At 41.2% G+C, this 25,367-nt stretch overlaps 3 protein-coding genes across 10 annotated transcripts in view; 1 reads left to right on the forward strand and 2 right to left on the reverse strand.

Annotated features, from left to right (window-relative positions):
• The first annotated feature begins 559 nt into the window (after positions 1–559).
• LOC135164117 (PAX-interacting protein 1) lies at positions 560–7,089 on the forward strand. Its single transcript, XM_064124191.1, has 4 exons — positions 560–881; positions 1,657–5,706; positions 6,458–6,665; positions 6,765–7,089. Exons 1-4 carry the CDS (start codon positions 786–788, stop codon positions 6,836–6,838), a joined length of 4,428 nt encoding a protein of 1,475 aa, XP_063980261.1. The 5' UTR covers positions 560–785; the 3' UTR covers positions 6,839–7,089.
• LOC135164120 (serine protease gd-like) lies at positions 6,911–13,468 on the reverse strand. 3 transcript variants are annotated; one of them, XM_064124201.1, is made up of 6 exons: positions 13,163–13,468; positions 12,786–12,951; positions 12,274–12,708; positions 11,619–11,980; positions 10,925–11,317; positions 9,609–9,728 (listed from the first exon to the last, which is right to left on the reverse strand). In XM_064124201.1, exons 1-5 carry the CDS (start codon positions 13,367–13,369, stop codon positions 11,039–11,041), a joined length of 1,449 nt encoding a protein of 482 aa, XP_063980271.1. In that variant the 5' UTR covers positions 13,370–13,468; the 3' UTR covers positions 9,609–9,728; positions 10,925–11,038. The 3 variants fall into 3 exon arrangements, with proteins under 3 accessions (XP_063980270.1, XP_063980269.1, XP_063980271.1); XM_064124200.1 differs by lacking the exons at positions 11,619–11,980; positions 12,274–12,708; positions 12,786–12,951; positions 13,163–13,468 and having other exon boundaries at positions 6,911–9,728; positions 10,925–11,087; XM_064124199.1 differs by lacking the exons at positions 10,925–11,317; positions 11,619–11,980; positions 12,274–12,708; positions 12,786–12,951; positions 13,163–13,468 and adding an exon at positions 10,319–10,887 and having other exon boundaries at positions 6,911–9,728.
• Positions 13,469–13,563: 95 nt separating this feature from the next.
• The window catches only part of LOC135164119 (uncharacterized), a 59,514-nt gene continuing 47,710 nt past the window's right edge, over positions 13,564–25,367 (reverse strand). For 2 of the 6 annotated variants that reach the window (XM_064124192.1, XM_064124193.1), the window contains exons 7-11: positions 21,719–22,049; positions 18,373–18,596; positions 17,109–18,252; positions 16,485–16,961; positions 13,564–16,030 (exon numbers count right to left, since the gene is read on the reverse strand). In XM_064124192.1, the coding sequence (XP_063980262.1) occupies positions 15,452–16,030; positions 16,485–16,961; positions 17,109–18,252; positions 18,373–18,596; positions 21,719–22,049 (2,755 nt within the window). In that variant the 3' untranslated portion in view covers positions 13,564–15,451. The remainder of the gene's footprint in view (positions 16,031–16,484; positions 16,962–17,108; positions 18,253–18,372; positions 18,597–21,718; positions 22,050–25,367) is intronic. The other 4 variants (XM_064124194.1, XM_064124196.1, XM_064124195.1 and 1 more) reach the window with 3 other exon arrangements.

The following is a 25,367-nucleotide window of genomic DNA, read 5'->3' on the forward strand; positions in this document are numbered from 1 at the left end:
GGGGTTTTCTTTATGCTTCTTATCTCGTTGGATCGACTGGTTGAGATATTTCGGGAACAATAGTCGGGGAGGGCTTTTTCATTTCGATAAAATCTACCGTAACTTGTGGATTTTGACAGTTGCCCAGCGCCCATTGGGAGAGCTCGCGCGTAAAAACTTTGGCAGTAGTAATAAAATTGGGTAAATAGAGTTTCTAACTGGGAGACGTGGGTAACAAAAAAAAAACTCTGAATTTCCCCCGTGGGAAGTGGAACAGTCTTTCATGATATAAGTTAATTACTGTGGATTAATTACCGAATAGCAGTAGTTGGGCCGTCGCACAATGGCCTGGGCATCGGGTAATTAATCTCCATAATTTGTCGACAGGAATGTCAATCAGACTGAAATCATTGATCCTTCAATTAGTCGAGTAGACACTGTCATTCATTAACACTTGATTGATGTCATTATCATAAATTATTTGAAATCAAGTGTTTGCAGTCGCTGGAATAGAGGGCGCCACCTGTCGGTCTATTTACGTTTCTCCAGTTCGATAGCTCGAAGCAACAGCCGCTCTGGCCGACACGACACTGACACGACACTCGATAATGTTGTAGTCTAACCTCAAATTCTTTATCGGAGTGGCAATCACAACAAGTGAATGAAAAAGCGACGCGGCAAGATTTATTGTTGTCAAAGTTGATGAAAATTGTTTATCATTAGGAGAAATTTTTACAGAGGTTAACCCAGTGAATAATGTCGAGTGAATTGAATAATGTGGAATTAGTTAATCCGTGAGAGAAATAATGGGGGATATACGTGCAGGACTGGAGGATATTAAGCTCGATGAGGCACTATTTGCCGATGTTAAATACTACGTCAGTGGTGAAGCTGAACCTAAGGTATTTTATTTAGTTTTTAGGGATGTTATTAGGGGCATCCCAGACGCAATTTATAGTTGTATACATTGTGAATAAATCCGCGGTCTTTTCGATCACATTTCGGGGGATCAACTGTCATTGTTGTTTCAGTAGAAATGGTACAGCTTAAGCTAACCCCAAGGGGCTTTCTTTCGCGATTCAGTTTGAAAACTTGCATGAGAGTGTTGGGTACACGGTTACTACATAAACATTTAAAACCTCCTGAATTAGGTTTCAGAAATTGTCGGGGATTAGTTCATAATTTTATTTCCAAAAATTCTCCGCAACAATTGACTAAATCCCTTGGGAATGTCAAAACCACAATTTGATTAAAACCTATTGGGTCCCAGAATAAACAATAATATTTTATAAAGCTGTTTTTTAAGTACCAAAAATTGAAAAAATATCAACTGCAACAACTAAAACATCGTTTCTAAGGGAAAGTTTTTAAAAGATATTTTTTTCTGCGAAATTTACGATACACGATAATTAGATTCATGATTATTTTTTTATATTAATTTTCATATGCGATAGTATGAGAACAATTTGAAAATTCATTACTAGAATTGGTTTTGCCGCGTAAATCAATTACGGTCTATATTTTGTTTCACAACCCCCCCTCCCGTCTTTAATTTTTTAAAATATTAAGTACACTTTATCAACATGACCTCGTGAAAATGAAAAAATTTCCTTCAAATTTTCTGTGTACTAGAACGATCTTCGAAAAAATGATCTCTATCTCATGATTTTCGTACAGATTATCTCACTACTGCAAAAAGGTGGCGCAGAGCGTTGCAACTACTTCAGTAGCTTCGTAACCCACCTAATAGCCGGTTATGAGGCCCTAGAAACCGACATATGTCAAGCAAAAGAGTTATACGAAATTCCAGCAGTGACCCACGATTGGGTTACCATCTCGGCCCAATGCAAAAAGCTCCTGCCAACGAAATATTTTTCCGCCGAGGAGAATCAATTATTCTCGATGGTGAGAGCCTGTATATCCCAGGTGAGCCTGGCTGATAGTAAAGCCCTGTGGGGAATGATAACTCTGCAAGGTGGTAAATGCCAGTTGCGTTTGGATCGTTTCTGTACACACTTGATCGTGACTAAACCAAGTGGTTCGAAGTTCGAGGCTGCTACGAGGCATCACATGAAGATTGTCACACCAGATTGGGTGGTTGATTGTTCCAAGAAACGAGCTATTGTTCCAGAGGCTGAATATCACCCAAGATTACTGGTACAACCGTCACCAAACAGCTCGACAGCGCTGATAACAGGTTTCATGGATAATACCGAGGACAATGGAGGAACGCAGGGTGATCAAGACCGTACGAAGGTCATGTTAGAACAATTGAAGCAGAGAATGCCATGGAATCAATCGAATCCTCCGGCCAATGTTCCTCAATCATCTCCATCACCTCAAGGAATTAATCAGCAGATACCGACGAGCTCCCCCAACCTTCAGCAGCCGCAGGAGAATCCATCCCCAGTTAATTCCGGCCAAATAACATTACAAGTGCAGAGACAAGCATCGCAATTCCGAAACGTATCGACTCCAAGCGTGACGAACTATTCCACACCAGTTGTCTCAACAAATCAGACTCCGTCTCAAAATCCTCAGAGCCAGAATTGGCATCAGCAAATTCCTCAAGTAAAACAGCAAATACAATCATCACAGCAACAGCAGCAGGAACAGTTGTCCCAGGGACAGGTGCACGTGCAGCAATTGCAACAGCAAATGCCAAATCAAAATCCTCAACAGTCGCTGCCACTCCCGCAAGTTTCCAATCAGATAAATCAACAGATGCAGATGCAAGTGAGTTTTCCCCAGCAGCTGATGCCTCAGCAGTCACCCCAGATGACGAGTCCCTCGTCGACTCAGGGGATTGCTCAGATACAGCAGCAGATGATGCCACCTCAGCAGAATCTTCAAATGTCCCATCAAACATTGATTCAACAGAAGCCTGTAATTCAGCATCAAATGCCACAGCAGGTGAATCCACAACCTCAGTTGAGCCCACTACCTCAGTCCAAACAAGTGAATTCCCAACAAGGCTTGAATCAGGGGCTCCATGGGCACATGCAACAGCAACAGATACCCCAACAGCCCCAGCCGATGGTGTCTCAGTCCCAAGTGCTGCCTCAACAAACCCAGATGATCCAGCAGTCTCAGAATCTACAGCAATCCCAGATGGTTCAGCAGCCCCAGTCGATGCCTCAACAATCTCCACAACCTATCCTCCAGCAGAATCAAATTCCCCAGCAAATTGGGCTGCAGCAGCAATTGCCCAATCAACAAACTCATCAGCAACAACAGTTGCCCCAGGAGCAACGTCAACTGATCCAACAATTGCCGAATCAACAGCCTCACCAACAGCAACTGACACCCGAGCAGCGACAGCAATTACTGGCTCTCCAGCAACAGCAGAAGATCCAGCAGATCTCGCAGCAACTGCAGCAATCAGCACCCCAGCCGTCACAACAATTTATCATTAGAGATGGTCAGCTGCAGCAGCAGGCAGGGACTCAGATAATAAACCAGAGTCAATCGGGTTTCATAGTGAATAGAGAAGTCTGGCAGCAGCAGCAGTACCACCTGCAGCTGCAGAGACAACAGCAGCAACAACAGCAGTTGGGCCAGCCAAGACCCGGTGGTCAGTGGACCCAACAACCACCCCAGCCACCTCGTCAGCTGATTCAGTTGGATGCCCAGACCCACCAGCAACTCCAGCAAATGGACCCACAGCAACGAGCACAATTCATTCAGAAGATCCAGAAACAACGGAATATTCTCCTCCAAAGACAAATGCAGAATCGAACAGCTCAGGGGCCTCACGGAGGTGTCATCAGGGCTTCAGCAGCCCCAGGCCAGCCAGGTCTCCAATGGGTGCAGCAACGTCCTCAGATGATGACAGGAGTGACATCAGTAGCCGGGCAGAAACCCCTTCATCCTGGTGTTCAACCCCCTGCTCTCACCCCGATAAACTCCTCCAACCAAGTGATCGTTCCCTCGGGACAACCAGTGCCAGTTCAGTCCCCTCAGGCCGCAGGTCAACCCTTCCAACAAGGCCAACTGACCCCTCAACAAATTGCCCAGCTGCACCTCCAAAAACAACAGCACCTGGCGAGACTCCAACAGCTCCAACACTTGCAGCAGTCACCCCAGCAATCTCAACCCCAGGTTCAACCGCAGTCTCAGCCACAGCCTCAACAATCCCCCCAGCAGCCACAACAAACGTCACAAACTCAATCTCAACCTCAACCACAACCACTGCTCCAGTCCCCCTCGCAGTCTCAACCGCAGCAGTCGCCAGTTCAATCAGAGACACCATTAACATCCCTCCCTGGTAATTCTCAGATGCCCCCTGACCAGCAGCTTGTGGTGAATGCTAAAACAAAAACAGCTCTTGCCAATATGCTGACTAATCGTTTACAGGGGGGAGCAGCAGAGGGAAGTGCTGCTGGTCAGTTGAGGCTCATGACAGCCCAGCACAGGCCACCACCGCCACCCTCCCAAGATCCAGCCCTCCTCGCTGCTTATCAAAGACGCTCCCTCGGTAATATCACCAATGGAGCAGCCCAAGGACCAATGAAAATGCAATATGCACCAGCGATGGCCCAACCCAAAGCCCAATTCTACGGTCACAATCCCAATTTAAAATTACCACCAGATTTATTTTTACTCGGATGCATATTTGTCATTGTTGAGTACGAGAGCCAGTACTCAACTGCGGAAGTGTCTCATTGGAAACGAGTTATTGAACGTCATGGTGGAGAGGTGGAGCCCCAATACTGTGCACGAGCTACTCATGTTCTTGCAATTACCCAGAAACATCCAATTGTGGTGCAGGCACTTAGAGAGGGAAAACGATGTGTCAGTGCCCACTGGTTGTCGGATGTTGTGGGTAAACAGCAAGTGGTCCCACCCTGGCATGCACTACACTTTCCAATTCCTTATGGTCTGAATGAGCTGCCGTGTTCCAAGCAGAATATGTCGTTTTCGGGATTCGAAGGGGAGGAGAGGGTGAAAATCAAGGGAATGTTGGACGTTTTGGAGATCAAATATACCACGTACTTCTCACATCACAACACATTGCTGATTACTCGAAGGCCAGATGGACCAAAGTACAAGAAGGCGAGGGAATGGCAGATCAGCGTAGTCAATGCTCAGTGGTTGACTGATGTCATCTGTGGACAGGTCAGTGCTATTCATCAGATCGACGCACCCAAGTACCAGCAGTTCAACGCGAGCAATCCGTTTAGACTTGACTACTCACTTGTTCCGCATCTCATGGCCGCCTGGAAGATGCCTATTAATATAACGCAAGAATCGTATGACAAGGTGAAACAAGTGGGCCAGGGGCCCAATGCTATGAGAAAGCACAAAAAGCCGAGGCTCGATGGACCACTTCTGAACAAGGATCCTCATTTGCTGGGTCTCGATGAACCCGTTGTCATCAGTAATCCTGATCCACCGACACTCGAGAAACAACCCAGGATCCTCTTTTCCGGGACCAATCCAGCGAAATATGCCAAGAGGATCAGAGAACTGGGGGGAGCTTTGGCTGCCAGCTGGAGGGATGCCACTCACCTCGTTATGCCAGCAGCTTTCAGAACTGTTAAACTACTCTGCTGTTTGTCCAGAGTTAAGTGCATTGTAAATATTCAGTGGTTGCTCGATTGCTTTGGAAAGAATACTTTCATCGATGAGAGCTCGTATATCCTGGGTGATGCGGAGTTCGAGAAGAATTTTCATTGTAATATTGAGAAGGCACTGGCTAGCCCTAATCGGGGGGCTGTACTTAAGGTGAATATTTCATTGTTTTTAGGAGGATTCGGGTAAATGAATAGCGACTTGATTTCTTATTGAATTTTTAGAAAAAATTTTTAACAATGTTGAGAAGAAATCAAGAAAAAAAATGTAAAATAAGTTGAGAGAGTTCTTTCGGTTTATCGATCCAGGCCATTCAGTCTTGAAGTGGGAGATTCGAGACGACTTAGGGCTTGGTTGAGTTTTCGAGGGATATCTTTGAATCTGAGAGATAGCGAAATTTTCGTGCAGACCTCTCTCGGTTTTTATTTTTCTGCTGAGAAGTTGCTTGAGGCGCTTTTGCTATCTATTTTCGATTCAGAGAAGTAATTCGACTTGGATCGACCAGATCTACTTAACGATAGATAGATCTGTGCAGAGCTTTGCAATTTTTATTTCCCTCCAAAAAAAGTTTTGCACCTCCTGTGAGCTTCGGGAAAAAAATCAGGCCATGAGTTTTCTCAAAGGATATTCCGAAGGGTTTTTCACTATTTGGAAATTGTTGAATTTCATTAAATCAATTTCTTCTATTACTACTTCATTTATCAGCGAAAAAATGGCAATGTAAAATTTTTATTCTTCTTTCTTGAAGCAGAAAGGTCATTTTACTAACGAACGGAGCAATTTCAATTGAAAAAATTCATTATCCGAGTGAAATTCGAAGGAGCAAGTACCTCTGAACGGGTATTAACTGGGCAAAATATATGGGCCCCATTAGGGATTTATTTGGGGTTGAATTTATTTTCAGGGGCTGACATTTTACGTAACACCAAGTGTAGTGCCATCTCCCACCGCATTTTCGGAAATAATTGAGAGTGCAGGTGGTACAATGGAGAAAAGCCGTCGCTCACTTGTGCAAATACAGGAAATGAATTCTGGTGGTAAATTGAACTACATCATCGTTACACAGGAGAACGATCTCCACTTGCTCGCTGATGTTCTACAAGCAAATATTCGTGAGTATTTCTTTCAATCATTCTCATCGGTTCGAGTTTATTCGTCGATTTAGTGTGAATTGTTGTCATTAATTTGAACTGTTTTTTTTTTTTCAACAGTTGTGTTCAGTGCAGAAGTTGTCCTGCGCTCTGTGGCCAGGCAGAACTTTCACATCGATACCAATCAATTGTGAGTTACTGATCAATCATTTGACGGCGCAATTTTCCAAGCTCTGTAAACATTTGAAGGAGAGAATGAGAAGAAATACAGATCTATTCTGATTTATTTTCACAAAATGTAAAAATGAGTTCATTATGTAAGGGGACAATAAAGATACATAATTTTCTGGTAATACATTAGGTAATTTACGAGAGTATACGGCTATGCATTTTGATGAAACAATTTAATCATCCAAAGTTAATAAATTTATGAATTCATACAATTCTTCCTGTTTTTTTTTTAATTTCTCAATTTAATTAGTGTAGCTAGATATTTCCGGTATTTGTGAGTTCTCGGTACCTTGTTTGAATGTTTTTAACTGGTACCGAGCGATCTCATTACTAAAATAATTATCATTTGGCTGCATGGAATTTTCAAACTCGAAACTTCTCATATGGAGAACGGGTAGTTCATCGGATTTATGTTGGCGAAGGGATAATACAAATACTCCTCTATGCAACGTCTTATAATTCATGAGGACCTACAGATTATAAATTTGACATATTAATTTTAATCATTTGCAGTTGAGAAAACCATCAGTGCGTGAAAGCTACTCTTATAAATTCCTGCTCCTTCTATCTCAACTTATTCAATTGGCTTAACTACTCTGTCTCTACAAAGTTTTCGAAGCTGTTTGAACATTTCTAATTAGTACTGAAGGATCCGCTTAGTCACATAAAGATCACTCGGATTTTCGCTCTTTACGAAGTTACGAGGGAGAGAATGAAGAGAATAGAAGAGCGTTCCGATTTATTTTCATAATTAATAACAATCTAAGGCTTGTCTGGGGCGACGTATACATGACGAGACGCACCAAACTAGATTCAAATAGAGTTACATTCCATGTTTTTTTTTTTCATTGTTGACCTATTTTTCAACATAAAATTCATATTTTGAGGATTTTAAAATTCTTTTTCCGTTGTACGCAGGAGCTTCCGCTAAAAAAATACGCTCTATCGATCTTTACCAGACCACTGCTTAATTGCTCGGTTTTATGACTTATTAAATGATAAAAAAAATTAATTCACTTCTGAATCCGAAAATGAAAAGAAAATAGATTAGAATAAAATAGGATAAATGAACCTAGCGACGAGAGCGCCAGTTTGCTGGAGAATAATATTTTTCCCAGCGTTTCCGACGATAAATCCCGTAATCCATAAAACTATACCCTCACTACTATAAATCCCGCCCATGACCATCAATCACGCGAAGTTAATAAATCCATCAGCGCATCAAAAGTGTGTTTATAATCCTGTCTATCAATTTCTCCACTCAATTTACCCCCTCGTCCCTCTACCCCGTCGTCGCCATGTGGGTTGAATTTTTTTAATTTGACCTGACTCATCTGATGACCCTCAAGTTCCTCCTTATTATGGTAAACCTCGATTTCCGCGTCAAGACGAGTGCAAATTGACAGTCTCACGGGCTCCCTGGACGGGCTATTGACGAAAATCTTGAGACTCGGCATTTTCCTCTTTCCCCCGCCCCCAAAGTTGTCATTTCCTCGATTCCCTGACGTGCCGATACGGCGAGAATCAAACTCCGAGTAACTTCGGGCAAGGACACTGTATGGGTCCAGAAATACCCAGGGATACCCTCCCCTATGAACCTGACTGGCAACAAATTCTGATGAAGGTTTGACAGGCATCTGCGTGAAGGGGAAATTCTGATGATCCCCGGAATCAAATGGATTCGAATTCTCGTTCTCCTCTTCACTATTTCTCTTTCGTAGAATGATATACGTATTCATGTTCTTGGAATACCCTTGACGCATGACAATCGCATTATCATGTAAATTCTTCACAAATCCATTTCCATTACGTGAAAATAGTGAATGTTGTCCGTGTGGATTTAATAATCTCTCTGGTGACTCATTATTCGCCGACAAATGCGAAGGAATATTCATTAATTTGTACTGCCTCTCAGGAGCTTTTACCTTCCGACAAATTTCATGAAATGGACAGACGTAGAGCGCGTAATTACTGGATTCGCGCGGCGGATTATCGTCAAAAACAAATGATTTTCTGGAGCTAGAGGTGTCCTTCGAAGGGCTGCTATTCACGTAATTCCTCAAGTCATCATTGCGAGGACAGCAGGGATTCTCTTGCTTAATTTTATTGTTCACTGGTCCACGACTTCCTCCAGTCATGGATCGCATTTTCACCTCAAACGGCATTTCCTCCCCCGAATTCGAGGCTTCGAGCGCAGGCAGGGCTTCCATCGATTCCAAATCAGATGCAGATGAATTGGCTGAGGTGGAGGACTTTCCAACAGTTTCTTCGCTCTCATTAACTGGTGAATTATTTACGTCCACTTCGTTAGGAACATTGGCCCCTTCATTTCCAGGAGTTATGGGTTGGGGAAGTTCCTCGGGGGGTATTGACGAAGTTTCCGGGGTTGAATTAACAGTTGGGTCAGGCCCTTGGGTTGAGGATTTTCTTTTCACACAGAGAACCTCTTGCAAACCCGTGTCCAAGGCTAAATATCCATCATACCCCTTCAAGAGATCAGTCTTCGCAGTTTTTTCCCAATCCGCCCTCATCCCTGGCCCTTCAGATTTCGTTCGGTAGAGGCACATCACATCGTCTCTGTCTGCGATTGTTTCAATAAATTTCTCTAATCCCTCCGACGTAATCATCAATGATTCATTAGCTTTTCCAGCGGATTTCTGGAGTTCAAGGGCAACGGTGATAATACCAGCGGCTTCTCTAACACCATTGGATCCTGTTGAATTTATTATCTCCCGCATTAATTCTTCAGTAGTTAGCGCTTCGTCCTCGTTGTGCGACACACTTGCTAACCAGCTGCTACCGGTGTCATCCTTTAGGAATTTTCCAACTGTCTGGAGGGCCTCTGCAACCTGCCTGCAATACCACGGAGCGAAAATGAATTTTTAGTCGAAATTTCTTTTCTAGAACATGAATTCTTCAGTCGAGTCTGTCTAAAGTGCGATTATTATTTTTTATTTGAAAATTTCTCAGTCAACGTTCTTTCACGACTCGCTAATTTGTTTTTATGTCAGTTTCTGCACCATTTTATGCTAATTATACATCGCAAGTCCTTCACCTGTACTCTTATGAAAGTTTCGCAGGAAATACGATATCAAGTGATTAAAATGGAAAAGATGCTGAAACTTCCGTAAAAAGCGAACGCCGACAACTTTTTTCCTTTAAATAATCAGCCTGAAATTGAGCACAAAGGCAGTTATCGGATTTCCATCAAGTCTCTTGAAGCTTAAATTAGAGTTTAACAAGTGAAATTTTCCAAATCCCTTCCATCCCCTCAACACTATTCCAATCTTTCTCTTTTTATCAAGAATAAATAATTTTTTTAATGAAAAATGTTTCCACTTCAGCCCAACGAAAACGCTAAATCCTCGATGTAATATCTTTCCACGTCAATAGATGTATAATTTATCGTTGAGTAACAAATTTTATCGAATTAAGATTCTTACTCTCTCGTTGGTCCACTCACATCTGTGACCTCCAGTGACAGGACAGAAAATATTGTCACGACGAGGGGCAATAGAGTTGCGTAGACTTGATACATGGTATCAACTTCTTCCCTGAGGGTATTACCCACTCATGAAACACCGTTACCAAGAAGCAGATGCCTGGGCTCCATTTTATCGTGAACATACGTCTCAGTATCGACGTACAGTAAATTATAATTCGATATCCCGTCTAGTGAAAGTTTTAATTAAATCATTGACAGAAAAGTCGATTGCATTGACTGTGGTTTTATGGACTTGCGATAACGAATTACTGGAGAATTTCCAACTGTCGGTGGCTATTGTTGATACACGAGAGGCTATTGTCGAGTGCTCAATTAATTGTTGAAGAATTATGGAGCGAAATTGAACTGGCGCTGGGGTGAGAATTAATGGCGAACCTGTTGTTTTGTGAATTTGCACAGATTCTTTTTCCACTGATATAATTCATCGGTCCTTTTATAGCGCTCGTTGGAGTTAACAAAATTTATATATAGAATTCATTTAAAAATATAACCAGCATAAACCAACGGCTGCTGATTTGAAAAATTATCTGCAAAATTTCATTACCAATTCAATTCATGTCGTTTCAGGAGTGTTTTCATTTTGTTTTCCACTGATTAAATTCATCAGTCTTTTTATTACAGCCCTCTTTTGGGTTTAAAAAATCGTACAGAGAATAAATTACAATATTTGGGCGTGTATCCATTTTAAAAATTTAGCAACATCCACGTAGACAACGTAACTCGATAAATCACAGGTGCGCAAGTTTTCATCTAGTAGTGATAACGATAGAACTCCGCGCAGGTAATATCTATCAGTGGTCTGATCATGAATGATTAAACCACTGCCGCTGTCCCCGTTACACAGTCCACTGCCATCTCGCCAACCGGCGCAGAAGGTTTTGTTGGAGGTGGACGACCCCGATCGAACGAATTTCAAATTACTCCGCAGACAGTCCTCCTGAAATTAAAAGAAGAAAAATTCACGGAGAAATGGATTTGCAAGACAAGTTTATCGGAACTAATAAAATTGACAAGTTAATTTAATGAAAGCTCAGTTCCATGGAAGAATATTGATGACTAAAAACGAGCAATTTTAAGCCAATAAAATTGTTTTTATTTCATTATTGCATTAACATCTTCAACGTCAGTGGAAAAGTCCCTGATTACACGGACAACGAGTCGGGGTGGAGCCCCTAAATGAGAGGGAAGATAGTAAAACGTTTACATATAGCAAAATTACTGAATATAATCAAATTTACTTGTGAAACAATGGGCACTCGAGTCTGTCGGGGCTCCCCCAGATGTTGATCTCCATTGTCATCCTTTCCCCATCCCACGACGTAGCCCATTCTTCCCACTACCCGCTCCAATGCAGTACCTCTACTCCACAGACACACTGGCTTGATTCTCCGATTCATCTGAACCCTCTCCCTGAGGAGCAGAATCGCTAAATCAGCATGAGCACTCCCTCTATTAGTGTACTCCGGATGAATAACAAATTCCAGAACTTCACGGGTAACAGCATTGGGTTCGTACCAGTGATCCAGTCGGTAGCGCCCAAGGGAGATTAATAATAAATTCGCCGGGATTTCGACGCCATTTGTGATCATACAGTGGGCTGCTGCGAAATTGCCACTTGAATCGAATGACACAGAGAAGAAAGAATACTAGAAATTTTAAGTTTCTAACTCTAATTGCAAAATATTAATGAGAGAGAGAGAGAGAAAATTAAGAAAAAATTGACTTGAAATTTATCGACTAATTTGCGTCGATATATTTTTGAAAAATTCATGTTCGCTAAGATTTACCGCTTGAATTCAATTAAATACTTAATATTCTCCCCAGAAAATTAGCAATTTTGTATCTGCATCGAAATCTTATAAATATTCATCGATTTCACTAATGAATAATTACCTGTGAGTATATGTTGATCGGTTATTAAATTCCCAGAGCATTGAAACTCCATGTGATAACGAGCAACGAAGACGGCGACGTGCCAGGGCCACTGACCGGGATACGTCCAGGTGTCATTAGCTGTCGAGTGATCAACAACGTTGGATTTTCCGCAATTTCGATCCTGATAAAAATTTAATAGATTGAAATCGACGAGCGACTCCTCCGGGGCTGCAGTGGGGGGTCGGTCGCTGGAAACCTGGGCGTTGGGTAATGAAAATGACGGAGTGATTGGGTAGTTTTCATCAGAAAATTGATAATTCTCCCATTCTTTATGATTGAATGAATTCACTGGATTATTGTTGCTATTTTGTAATGCGGCATTCACTCCTGGCCTGACTCTCGCTGGGTATAAAAAATGCTCGAGGAAAATATTCGTTACGACTGGCGCATTGGCTGAAAGCAATTTATTCATTATTATCAACGATTCATTAATTTTAATCGCCTCAATTCCCAGCGGGGAAAATTAATACCTCGGTGTCCCAGGCAGTATTGGTAATTGTTGAACAATATTTCGGTGAGCAGGGGCAGTGGGTGCTGGAGTGGGAAGAATATATTGTACGTCAGGGGCTGACCTGTTTCTATGGCTCTCACGGATTCCTGACGGGTTTTGGCTAATTCGATTTTACCAACGTACGGCTGTAATTAATTCAAAATATGTTTGAAAGAATTCATTTGAATTATTTAGTCCATAATGGAAAATGTTGAGTGAAGAATTCTTGGTTCAAGAATTCGCGTACGTGTGAATGAAAAATGTAAAATACGTGAAACAGTTGGCCATTATGAAAATATTTTTCACTCCTCATTGACCAAAATTCATCAATGAATATTTGTGTCATAAATTCATTACCGTAGGTAGAAGAGTGGCAACACTCAAGCTGACACGCAGCTGAATAGGCACATTCCTGGGTGCGTGTGGAATTTCAATTCTGCCAAACACTTCTCTCGTTCTATCATCAAGAGTATAACGAAAGAATCCAGGGCAAGGGGACTGGCACTTGTACTCAACTAATAAATTAAAAATTATTGCAATAAAGATAACGACGAACATTTTCATTTCACCGTGTCAAAATCTAAATTTTGTCAAAATCTCACTAGAAAAAATAAGAAACAGTCTTGATATCCGTGTAATGAATAACTGAGTGTCTAGATAATCTCGACGAGTTGGAGGGGAAAAAGAAAAATTGCTTGGCTAAGGCATTTGCATTATGGGATGTGTGGGCACATTCACTTGTATACAATTTACATTCGTGTCCTGAATTTTACAAGAGAGCACTTGGTAAATCTGATTTTATAAATCTTTTTCGAGATATCCCTCGAGTGTACTCTCACATCCCTCCCCCAGTGAGGAAAAATAAACCAGTAGATAAAGCGGAATAGAATATTCAAATTGGATTATTAAATTGACTCGTGAAAATTTGAAAACAGTTCGCTTTATTGTATATTCTCTTCGCCCGAAAATTACATACTCTCTCCACTTTAATAGAACGTCTCCTCAGAATTATTAACCTACCCCATCCCCATCATCGATTTTCATTCCGCCCTGTGACACACGTGATGAGTCTCTTGTATCTCCCATTCGCTCACAATTTTTTTATAAATAAATAGATCGTAGTCTAGTATTTACAATGTTTCATTAATTGTCCTCCCCCAGTAATTTAATTCACATATTCATTATGTTCATGCACATCGGCAAGTTATTCCCCTTTAATTATTCGACATTAATACCACTCACTCACACACACGTGACATTCCATTGTAAAGACTCTAGAAATATTGAGCTTGGTCTGGTAGTATCAGTATACAATAAATATATTCAAGTGCATTTATCTTCTCATCTTTCAGTACTGATATAAATTATACTTGCTCTTTGTGTTGATTAAACCATTATCTGAATTCTCAACAATTGTTAAATACTACAGCCATCCTTTCTCACCCCCCTAACGAAACTTTAAACGGAAGTAACTTGTCGAATTAACTCGTTCCAATGATTCTCTACTGCTTTTGAGATCTTATTTAATTACCTATGAACGTACTTTACGAGACTTTGGTCGGAATAATCCCCTCCCACTCTGAAATATCTCGCTAAGCCCCTCACACCCGAATATTCATCGTCGAATTTTATTTCTAAATCATTCAACATTTGAGAATAGAAAAATGAATTGATTTGATGATTCATCAGTGCGTCTACCTTTCATACCAATGATTGCAATTATCTTTGATAATCTAAACCCTGAAGTTAACGTCTCAAACAATTTAATGTGATGCTGAGAAATAAATAATATCGTCTAGATGTGTTCATCACCTAGAAATGGTAACAGTTGCTCTTGACAATTCAACCATTTCAATTGTACCACAAGTATTCTGGTCGCTCAGGCACCTGTGAGTATTTACAGTCGACAATGAGAACAATTATAACAGTTCCACCCTGAGGAGCTCCACTCGCACAATTTATTCGATGATAATTCACATTATACCTCACACCGTATGAAACGCAATCATCAATAATTTGATTATAAATAAAAAATACCTACAAATCTACCCTAATTATCTCGAGATTGATTAATCTATCCAGTCACGATTGTGCATTTCATTATCAATTGTCTGACTTCGAAAAAACTATGTCAATGCATGAGATAACAGTCAACGAAATTAAGAACGGGACGTGGGGAAAAATTCATCAGATCATCCGGTGAATACCCAAAAATTTTATTCGGTATTTTAGTCAAAAAAAGCTATTGTACTTATTCTTACGTACGAGTACCATTAAATTTTTTAACCGAATTATTTTTGACATAATCCCAACCGAAGGAATTGCAATCAAAAAATTACCTCACAATTTAGTGATTATTTTTACTGGACATTCTCTCTCCGTTAATTCAGGTCAATAATCAATGGAATGTGACCGTTTTTTTTCCGATGAATTTTTCGCGCCCGTGCGTGTGAATGAAACAATGTTTTTTGTCCCTCACATCATTGTTTCATTGCAACCATTGAAACATGAGACACCAGGAAATGGCAACTCGTCGTCATTGAAACTTGTACTTCCACCGAGACTCTTCCTGGGTATTCTACCCCTCCGTTTCGAGTGCATTCCCCTCTTGTAATAGCACAGTAACTCCAGTATTTCGTTAATGCGCTAGGAGCCAGGGCTGGAGCCCTCGCTATTACGTCTTCTATTCTCCAATTCCTGAGCTAGCATCGTCACCTCCCAGTTGTTGTGGCCGGGTGCGTCATCAGTATAATCGTCAGCACTTCGTCGTCTCCCCGGGGGATCGCCGTCGTCCTCGGATTTGCTGTCGTCGCTGTTGGACTCGACATCAATGGCGACCTCATCCTTCCAAATGTTCTGCGGGGATATTGAACGGGGGAGGTCCTGCAGCTGGAGGGTCTCCTCCTCGGAGTGCTCCTCCCAGGAGCGGCGATGTCGCGAGCCCTCTGTCATCGTCGACGAGCGCCTCAGTCTTGGTCGCGAACCACCGAGAACTGTGTCCACCGAGCCGTCGCGCATAAACGGATGATCCTCACCCTCGTCCACCGCGTCCTCCTCCATCGATACGTCCGGCTCTGTACTGTCGTCACAAGAGTCATTATCTGGAAGCTCGGCATTCTCCAGTACTTGAATTCGAGTCTGGAGTTGCGATATTATTTCGTCTCGCTTCCGGATCTCCAGCTGCAGGGATGTAAATTGGTGTTCGAATTTACTTTGGATCCCTTCCTGAAACATATTGTCCTGAGTGGCGAGCTTCTGGGGGAAGGAGGGTGGAGAATATTCAAGTAGAGTAGGTATGAGTTGCGGCAGATTTTGAGCGGTCGTCTTTAAATTGGGATTAAATTATTTCTTTGGAGCAAATCACAGAATTCCAAGGATGGAAAATAAATTGGAAACTCAATTTTGCAATTTTCCTGGACAATTTTAAAATTTATATCTTAAATAAAAAGGTTCATTAAGTCCATCTTTGATCCATATACAACATAAAAAAAATTATACAATAAAAATTATATCAAATAAACATCATCTAATAAAATAATAATAATGATAATAATAATAAGAAAGTAGATTTTATTTTTCAAAGTGTGTAAAGGATTTGAAAATACTGTACATTTTTTTTATAAACATTCAACTGGGAATAATTTTTGTTCTTGAATATCCTCAACAATATTAATCATACCAGACGTTTCTGTATGACTTCCCGTATTCCCATAACCAAATCACCCAGATACTCGTCATCACTGTGCCTCGTCACCATCTGCAGTATACCCCCAGTGCCAAGAGGACGGAAGCTAATTTTATTGGGCGGTGGCAGTGGGGTTTGCTCCTGCGACAACGACAACTTCTCATCGGCATACTGCTCCACTGGCAATTGCTCCGATGGAGGGCTCTGCAATGTATACTTATTGAAAGTAACACTTTTTGATAATTTAGAATGCCTTGCGGCGTAGCCCTCAATTGTTTGTGCCCTCATGAGTTTTCTGAACTCATCACTCACTACATCAGGATCCGGTGTACTTGTTCCAGTCGATGTGTCTGTACTTCCCGCTCTACTTCCGGATGACAATTTCTTAAGGATGCTCTTCAGATTTCGTCTCTCGAGTGTCTCGTTCTCCGGGGAGAGAGGGTCCGAGGGCGACTGGGAATTCGGGTGCTCCTGATTGGAAAATAATCAGTTTCGATTCAGGAAAGTGGAATTGACCGTTCACCAATTATTAATAACATAATTAATTATTAATTCTCTATTAATTAAAAATTGCTTCTGAGAATTTAGTCTCTTCCAATGAAGTTCCTGAATCCTCACCTTATTAAACCTAGCTAACTTCCTGGCATACTCAATGGCACAAGCTTCCGAGTGACTCCTGGTGAGACTTCCATTGAACCCCCCGTCATTATTCTCCCCGCAGTCGAGGCTGGAGCTTCTCACCGCCTTCTCCAATTCAGCGAGCTTTTGTCTCTCATTGAGAATCTTCAGTTTTTTAACAAACGGAAGCCCGCCGTATTCCGGCGATAGATCATCAACAGAAGCGTACATCTTAGTCTGCTGTCGGATCTGTACCAGTGTCTGCTTAGTTTGGCTCCTTCTCTGCGGGCTAATCACCAGCGGTGAGGAAACGGCCGACTCTCTCGCCGTTAGGGAAGCATTCTTCAGCATTACCCAGGGCTTTTTGCTGGTACCATAGTTACCACATGCCTCCACTGATACCGGTGAACTCTTTGGTGTATCGACTGGTAACTTTGCACTCTGTGTGTCCTCGGAGCTCACTTTTCTCAACAGCAGTGGCTCCTTTGTCGGCACTTCCTTATCGACCACCGGCTCAATATCTGCCTTGTTTTTCAGTAACAATATCCTCTGCAGCAGTGGAAGATTTGGATTCGCAGGATTCAACTGATCTGAGGGATTCTGCTGAACCACTGGCGAATGGATTACCTCACTCGGGGATGCATGCGTCTCCATGAGGTGGCGCCTTTCCTCGCGCTCCTGTTTCTCCTTCAGGAGACGAAGTCGGGCAAGTATCGGCAGGCCAGCACCCAATGGAGACACTGGCGGCTCCGAGGCTGATGTCTCCTCTATTCGTTCGTCATCAATTTTGTGCTGTCGACGTAGTGGTGGCACTTTTGGAGCCAGTGGCTGCAGCTCCATTGACTCGTCTGGACGACCCACCCGGCGACTCTTTCGGAGAACGTTCTTCAGGCCTTTTACGTCACTCTTCAGCTTATCGACGATGCGTTTACCGGTGCTGTTGTCGGAGGAATCGTGACCCGGGGATGTTGGCACACCGTGACGAAATGCACGGGCCACACGTTGCGCCTCCATCAGACGCTTTCTACCGAGATTCTGGAGGATTTCCTGGGCCTCCGGGTAGTCCTTCATCGCCGCTAAAACGTCCTCTCGCGATAAGCTGAAGAGCTCCGAGTACCCGACCGATCTCACATCGGCTGTGCGTCTGTGGAAGAAATCTCGGGTTGAATTTGGAAAACATTTCAGGGATTTTGAGGAATAAATAACTTTGGTTTAAAAATTAGTCTTGATAAATGGAGGGAGGAGGAATTGAGAGAGAACTTACTTGTTCAGTCCATCGAGATTGAGAATTCCAATTTCTCCGAAAAAGTCGCCGGCTTTCATGGTAGTCAACACTCGGCCAGTTTCACTGATTACCTCGAGTATTCCGTCCGCTATGATAAACATCTCTCTGGCAACTTCACCCTTTCGGCATATCGAATCCCCGGGTGTGAATATGTAGGCTTTCATCTTGAGGACAAGATCGTGCAGGAATTCCGGTTGGCATTCCTTTGACCAATAAAACAGAATTTTAATCCTTTACATTCACGAAAATTTTTCTGAATAAGGCTAGTCATATCCAGTGAACATACCCAAAATATTAGTGTTTAATTAATACATGCCAATCAAATTGTTTTAATTATATTTTAAAAATGATTATTTCAAAGTTGAAACAATCTTTAACCCCTTAAACGATGGAATAAATAATGAAGTAATGAGTGTATGTTCAATGCCATGTTGTCTCTAATGTTAAAGGACAACTGTCGACTACTTCAGAGAGGAAATAAATGCCCGAAGTTTCGGGGCCGTCTTCCCTCAATATTGACACTCCCAAATCTCCGCAACTTTCATTATTAAATTAATGAGAAACTCCTGAGGAGTGCATGGAGATGCGATGTCTCTGAATGATCATTAATACCTCCTATAAACCACTGTCGAGGCTCAATTAAGAGCCCACGTGTTAATTATTGCGCTCGAGGGATAACAGCCTCAATTTTTCCCACAGCCCTTTTCTCCCGCGGTTCTGCGTGGCACGAAGAACCATTGTGTGAAGGAGTTGGATTCAGCACATCGCAAATTCGTTAATAATGTGCCCGTGTAGGCTGACCCACATATTCACCGATATCAAGTGCATACGAGAGAAGGTTTTCAAGGATTTTACCACCACCGCTGAACGAAGCCTATTAAGCGACCGAATTCGATCTATGTTCACACACATCTGCGCGCGACGAACAAAAGAAATGATTATTTAGCGGAAGATGACAATTTCCGGTGTGACAGGGGAGAGGGGAAGAGGTCTGTTTGTCTGTCTATGAGTTGACAGAAGTGGAGAACAGAAAATCAACAGTTGAAATGAGGAAATGCCTCGGAAAGAAAATTTTTGCGAAAAAAAGTTTAGACGTCCAGGAACATCCCGAAATTTCTTTGAAAATTATACAAAAATTAGGTGAGTGAAACGATATAATTGAAAAAATTGATACTATTAAGAATTTATTTGAATTAATGTCAAACATTTTCGACAAATGAGAGTAAAGACCTTCACAAATGGTCCGTCATTTTTTTTTCTTCTGTGACGCAATCGAATATGGAGCAATGAAATTTAATGCGCGGAAAATAAAATTTTATTTCCTGTTGGAGGAAATTCGGTCTGATAATAATAAAGATGATTGTGGTTTGATGATTTTTGCGCGGCTTATAATGAATTCCACCCCTCCAGGACAGTAAATTTCACCCTTATTGTGTGCGTAAAATTTAATGTCCTGTAGGGTAAGTATTACGATACAAAGGGTTAGATTTAGTACCCTATGGAGAAATTATTACATAAATAATGTTTGCTATTAGACTCAAATCTCTCTAATGAATCCCTTAACGATGATTTGAAATTTCTGCACATCAAACTTTATCGTTCGATTGAACAGCTGTCGTTGACACTTAAATTTTGAGAAATTTACATCAACTCGAAATTTACTTTTTATCAGAACGTCACGTTTTTCAAATTCGTCGAAATTCTTTTACTTGAAAGCTCACTGTAAAATTCTAACGCTGTAGATCAATTTTCCGAGAAATTTTCTCGACGGGTTCCCTCATATAAATTCCGAATGCATTTGCAAATGCGAGTCACATGCATTGTTTTCCATAAATCCAAGAAAAATAAAAAATTGATCAAAAATATTTTCATCAGTTTGATTCAATCTCAGCAGCGAAGGGAACAAAACATTATTTTTCCACTTTTTGTTCCAATTCATTTCAAATTCATATCTGGTCTCATAAATTTTTTATTCCCTCCCCTGTTCGCGAAGGGATATAAATTATAATAAAAGACAAAGTGGAAACCGCATGCATTCTAAAAAAAAAAGAATAAAAGAATTGATGGGAAAAGGATAAAAAAATTAAACCCGCGAGGATGATGAGTAAGTGAAACGCTTTTAGGGAAACATAACACGAACAAAAAAAATTCAATAATATTGAAAAATGTTGAATGTTGACGATAACACAATTACGTCGATCCCATAGCGAAAAGTGTCTATGAATATAGTTTTCGCGTTGCCTCTTACAGCATCACCACGTATTACGGTACTCGCCCTGAGGGAGAATAAAATGCGAGGCGTTTCACCAAAAAAAAGAGAAAAAAAAAAAAAGATATCGAGGCGTTTCCTGCGGCGTGACCCGCATCCCGGGTGTTAAAAGTGCGAGACCGAGGGAGATAGAAAAATGGACATCTATATTCTGAAGGCAAGATAGGAGAAAAACATATAGTGGAACCGCTGTATGCTGGGTGACGGAAAAAGCGCGAGGAACCCCGCGAGGTCACTATCGATTCACTTCCGCCATCGACCCTGTTTCCAACACCCCAAAGATGGACCATCTATTTTCGGTTTTTAGTTACATCTATATTTTCTCACTGGCGTTAATCGCGAAGTCGTATTGTTCGTCTTGTTAAATCGCAATTCTATTTTCTCCCGTTGAATCTGCCATATCGATTTGAGATGAGCTGATTTATTCTTTATGAGAGATAAAGGTATTTTAAAAAATCAAACGGTGTTTATTTAATTTTTGCCTTCATTTTTAATCTTGAATTAAATTGAAAAGTGCTCTTGAAATAAATTTTTCAATCGACGATTCTCTCTCCTCGTCAGACCTATCGATACCTCCCCTCATAAAATTAAATTGAGGAAACGAAGACGCAGAGTTAAGAGAACGATTAGGTCTTTATGGGAGGCTCTTTAAACATTTTACACCAATTAAACTGCTGTCGCCCCAGTATTCCGTAATTTCTATCTGTGAGTATTTTAAATTGTGTAAAAAAAGTAGTGAAACTGTTTAGTTTCGCGAAAAAGAGGGCGACAGTTAAACATTTGCAATTTCCGCAATTTAAATTGGCAGAAAAATACTGTAACATCACAAACAGAACGTCTGCCGCCCCTCCCTCGTTACAAATATTTGAGCAACCCCTAGAACTACTGGGAATTTTTCACATTTTCTATGTTTATTCTTTTAAACTCCGATAACTTTACCACGTTCATACCCTACCAAAGAAAAAAAATGACAATATAAATTAAAAATATGATCATTATTAAAAATAATACCTTAAATAAATTACTAATAACATCAATAAAAAATAATAATCTCACCTGGAAAATGGTGACTTTCTTCAGGACAGAAAGATTTACGTGTAGCGCAAGCTCGGTCTTCAGCTTGTCCGGTAGTAGACCTAGGGCGGTATTAATATCCCCACCGCCCTGGATCCGTCCTCTGGACCAGCTGTAGTCATACCACCTGAGCACACGTGTCTTCATGCCACCAGGTACTTTATGATGTCTCATGTACGTTTTAGCCCCATCAAGAAGTCTCTCAAACTCAAGTCTATTGGCATTACGATTGGTGATGACATTGCCAACTTGTCCAACGATTGTAGCAAATATGAAGACTCCGATGAGATAGCTGACTATTGTGAATACGTATCTGGTTGTTGGATTTTGGGTATCAGCAAGAACAGAGAACAAAGAAACAAAAAACAGAGAAGATCAGTCGCGATGGTATCGTTGGCCGAGTGTGGAACGAGCAGTCCCGCCGGAGCCTTCCTCCTCTTTAATATTTTTTCATCACTCAGTGACATTAATTAATTCTCTACCCGTTTCATTGACTGTTATTTTTTGTTAAAAATACATTCCAACCTCGATACTGTAAATTCAATCGCCTAGTATCCATGGTCTAATCACAGGGGGGGTGGTGGGAGGGAATCAATACCTGAATATTCAGTGATACCACTGTAGCCAGAGTGTTTATTCATATTTCACTGATCATTAAACCCAATGACAAAGCTATCCAACGGGGGAGAGCTCTATCCATGAGCGTTAAGGACAGTAATGAGAATGTAATAATGAAAGGAATGCGCGGTAAAAAGTACCTCCCTAAAGACGTCGTAATTTTAGACATTAAACGCGAAAATGTGTCTTATCGCGTTACTTCGTTACGACGGAAATTTCAAGTGTCCTGGATAAAACTTTTTTCATGTTACGAAAAGCTTTTGCTGCAGTGAGGGCAAGAAAAAATTTCTGACGAAGAACTTCATGCTCCATGTGGGAATATCTGATGGAATTAAATCGTTAAAACTAAATTAAACCCGTTTCCATTTCAGTTTTTCATTTGCTATTTTTCAACAGCAGAAGGAACGATGGTATGTTCGTTTTATAAAGTCCTCAGTCTTCGATAACCAATAAATTAAATTTAAGTTCTTGAAACAATGAATTTAGCTGCGCAAACTTTTAGACGTTGGACGGCCCCTTCCAATCATCCTTTTGGTGCTCATCCCGTTCCTATTTTCTGTCCGAATTAAATCCCAGGAGTGGGTGTACTCTGCCCCTTTGAAAATCATGAGGAGTCGTGTTCAACTATTTGTAAGATACTTCAGACTCCGTAAATCTCGTTTTATTTCAGTGAGAACGAAACATTTCCGTACATTGTGTATTTGTTTGCCAAGACCTGTGCGAAAATCATCCCCCCGCCCCCTTATTCCTCGACAATGCATTTTCTTGTATTATGACTAGGCCAAAGATGTGATGTCGTCTCATCGCAAAGCTCTTTGCCTTGTTCTGTCGGGAGTAAAAAAAATCATCCACTTTTTTCCGTGCATTTGACTCAGCTTTTATTTCCACCGGTGTAAAATATTTTCTGGCTCTTGTCCCTGCTCGGATAATTCACGAGAACCTGACGCGAAAAAATAACTTGAAATTTCAGGTTTTTCCTCACTGGATTCTCTCTGTCACCGTGGATTCAGTTTTTTACTCAAACGACAGTTTATCTTCTGAATTCTCGGGTCTCGTCGCTCGCCCCCCAACCAATTTCCTCCTCCAGATATTTTTTAATCAGGTTAATTTCTTCCTGGTTTCATTTCTCTGCGGTAACTCCACATCAGCCGAATAGCTTCTCGAATCTCATTTTATGTTCGCGGTCGTATTTTTTTTTTCGAGTCGACTAATCTCCATGGAGAAGCTTGTTATCACGGCTGACGCTTCTTGGCATATTTATGTCAGTAGAATGACTTTTTCACATTCTCTTTCCCTTACTTTTTTTCCACACCGAGACAAAAGGTGAAAAATTACGAAACAAGATGTAATTGTGAAGCAACTTCAATTCCCTGTCCTTATTTTTTTTAAATGGAGGAAAAATTCTAAAGTCGCCTAAAGAAAAAAATATTAGTAACATTGTAATTATTCCTCAATCGACAGCACAAAATTATCAATTTTTTAAATGAAAAATCCCACCTCAATTCCCATTTGTTTTGCAAAATTTGTCGCAATATTCGAGGCAATTTTTACTCAACTTTTCTCTCCGTAGGCTGGCGTTTCTATTTTCATTAAGAAAACAGCCATTTTCTACTCAACACCTGGGATTAACGGGTGTATACTGTGGAAAATGTGCAAATACCCACACACACTGTGAATAAATTAATTAGCCTCTTGGATGAACACTGGGGAAATCCTCGGGGACGGTTTAATTACGGTATCACAGCCCAGGGTGATAATCTCTATTGGATTCGATTGGTTGGACATTTATGGGAGATACCCCAGTGGCATCATTTCAACTCGTATCAACGGTACCAGCCACATCAGACCTTACGTTACATCCGATCCGGCTCAACGAAATCGCAATTAGGCCGTGTGCCACTGCAGAGGTGTTTATTTGCAATTCAAAGCGTCGCACCGGGACTCGGTATTAAACTCCCTTTCGGTGCATCGAGACTGGGAATATCCCGTGGTAGAGAGGGGTAAGAATGGAGGATGAATCATTATTTTTATTTAGTGAACATTCACTGTTTACCAATGAAGTGAGATAATAATTTATTAATAGAGAATCACTTTCTCCCCGTCGTCTGTGTAGGTGAAGACCTCGAGGAAGAAAACTCCACTGCAATGCAGTGCGTCACCTGATTCCACGAACCGGGACGAGACCGAGAAATATCCGTGACCTCTTTTTTTCGTTTTCTAGGAAACGGGGGCTGAGATAGATGTGCTGAAGAAGAAGGGTGGAGGGTGAGAGTCCCACTGACGGTTTACAGCCATCGATTCCCTTTCCCTTGTCACGGCAGTGACAATGTCGTACCTGGATAAAGAGGGGTGATTGATCGTCAACGGTATCTCGGGGTGTTTTTCCCAAGTAATAGAGGGTGTCGAGGACGGCAAGCTTTTGGCGTTTCTTTCAATAATTTTTTTTTTTTCGATAACGCGATCAGGACCGTAAGCGTTTTATCGCTGGAATCAACGCGGAATTGACATAATCTTTGGGAAATAATCGGTGAGAAAATTATGTCCTCAAGATAGTGCTAATAAATTTCCTCCAGCGATCGTCTAGAGATATTTGAAAGACTTCAGGCATCTGGTGATGATTCAGTCAATATATTCAGTGATAATTCTTGACAGATGTCTGTAAATCACTGAAATGTGATCATTGAAGATAAATCCCTCAAAATAAAATTCACCAGTGTGTATGCTCCTTCGCATATGATTTACGTAACTGCAAAGCATACATCAAGCTTTTTTTTTTCATTCAGTTTAAAGCTCGGTACTCCGTTGCTCGACATTTCCCTAGGTACGTCGTAACACAGCGAATCAGTGAAGCTAAACAATAGCTGAAGGGTTTAGTAGTTGTCTGCATACATTTCTGTACAACTGTTGGGAAATGGTTCTGTATTCTGAAATGGCAATGTCTTAACGACTCTGGATGATCCTGTCCTGGACGTTTTCATGATATACAATCCAGAATCGAACTACCTTCGTGACT

Source organism: Diachasmimorpha longicaudata, chromosome 6 (genome assembly GCF_034640455.1).
Source record: "Diachasmimorpha longicaudata isolate KC_UGA_2023 chromosome 6, iyDiaLong2, whole genome shotgun sequence".
Taxonomy (NCBI): domain Eukaryota; kingdom Metazoa; phylum Arthropoda; class Insecta; order Hymenoptera; family Braconidae; genus Diachasmimorpha; species Diachasmimorpha longicaudata.

Bases quoted from the DNA above. Each gene is read 5' to 3' on its own strand.
- LOC135164117 (XM_064124191.1), top strand. From the start codon at position 786: ATGGGGGATATACGTGCAGGACTGGAGGATATTAAGCTCGATGAGGCA. The intron at 882-1,656 runs GTATTTTATTTA...ATTTTCGTACAG, and splicing joins GTGGTGAAGCTGAACCTAAG to ATTATCTCACTACTGCAAAA. The intron at 6,666-6,764 runs GTGAGTATTTCT...TTTTTTCAACAG, and splicing joins TGTTCTACAAGCAAATATTC to TTGTGTTCAGTGCAGAAGTT.
- LOC135164120 (XM_064124199.1), bottom strand. From the start codon at position 10,413: ATGTATCAAGTCTACGCAACTCTATTGCCCCTCGTCGTGACAATATTT. The intron at 9,729-10,318 runs GTAAGAATCTTA...GTGGTATTGCAG, and splicing joins GTGAGTGGACCAACGAGAGA to GCAGGTTGCAGAGGCCCTCC.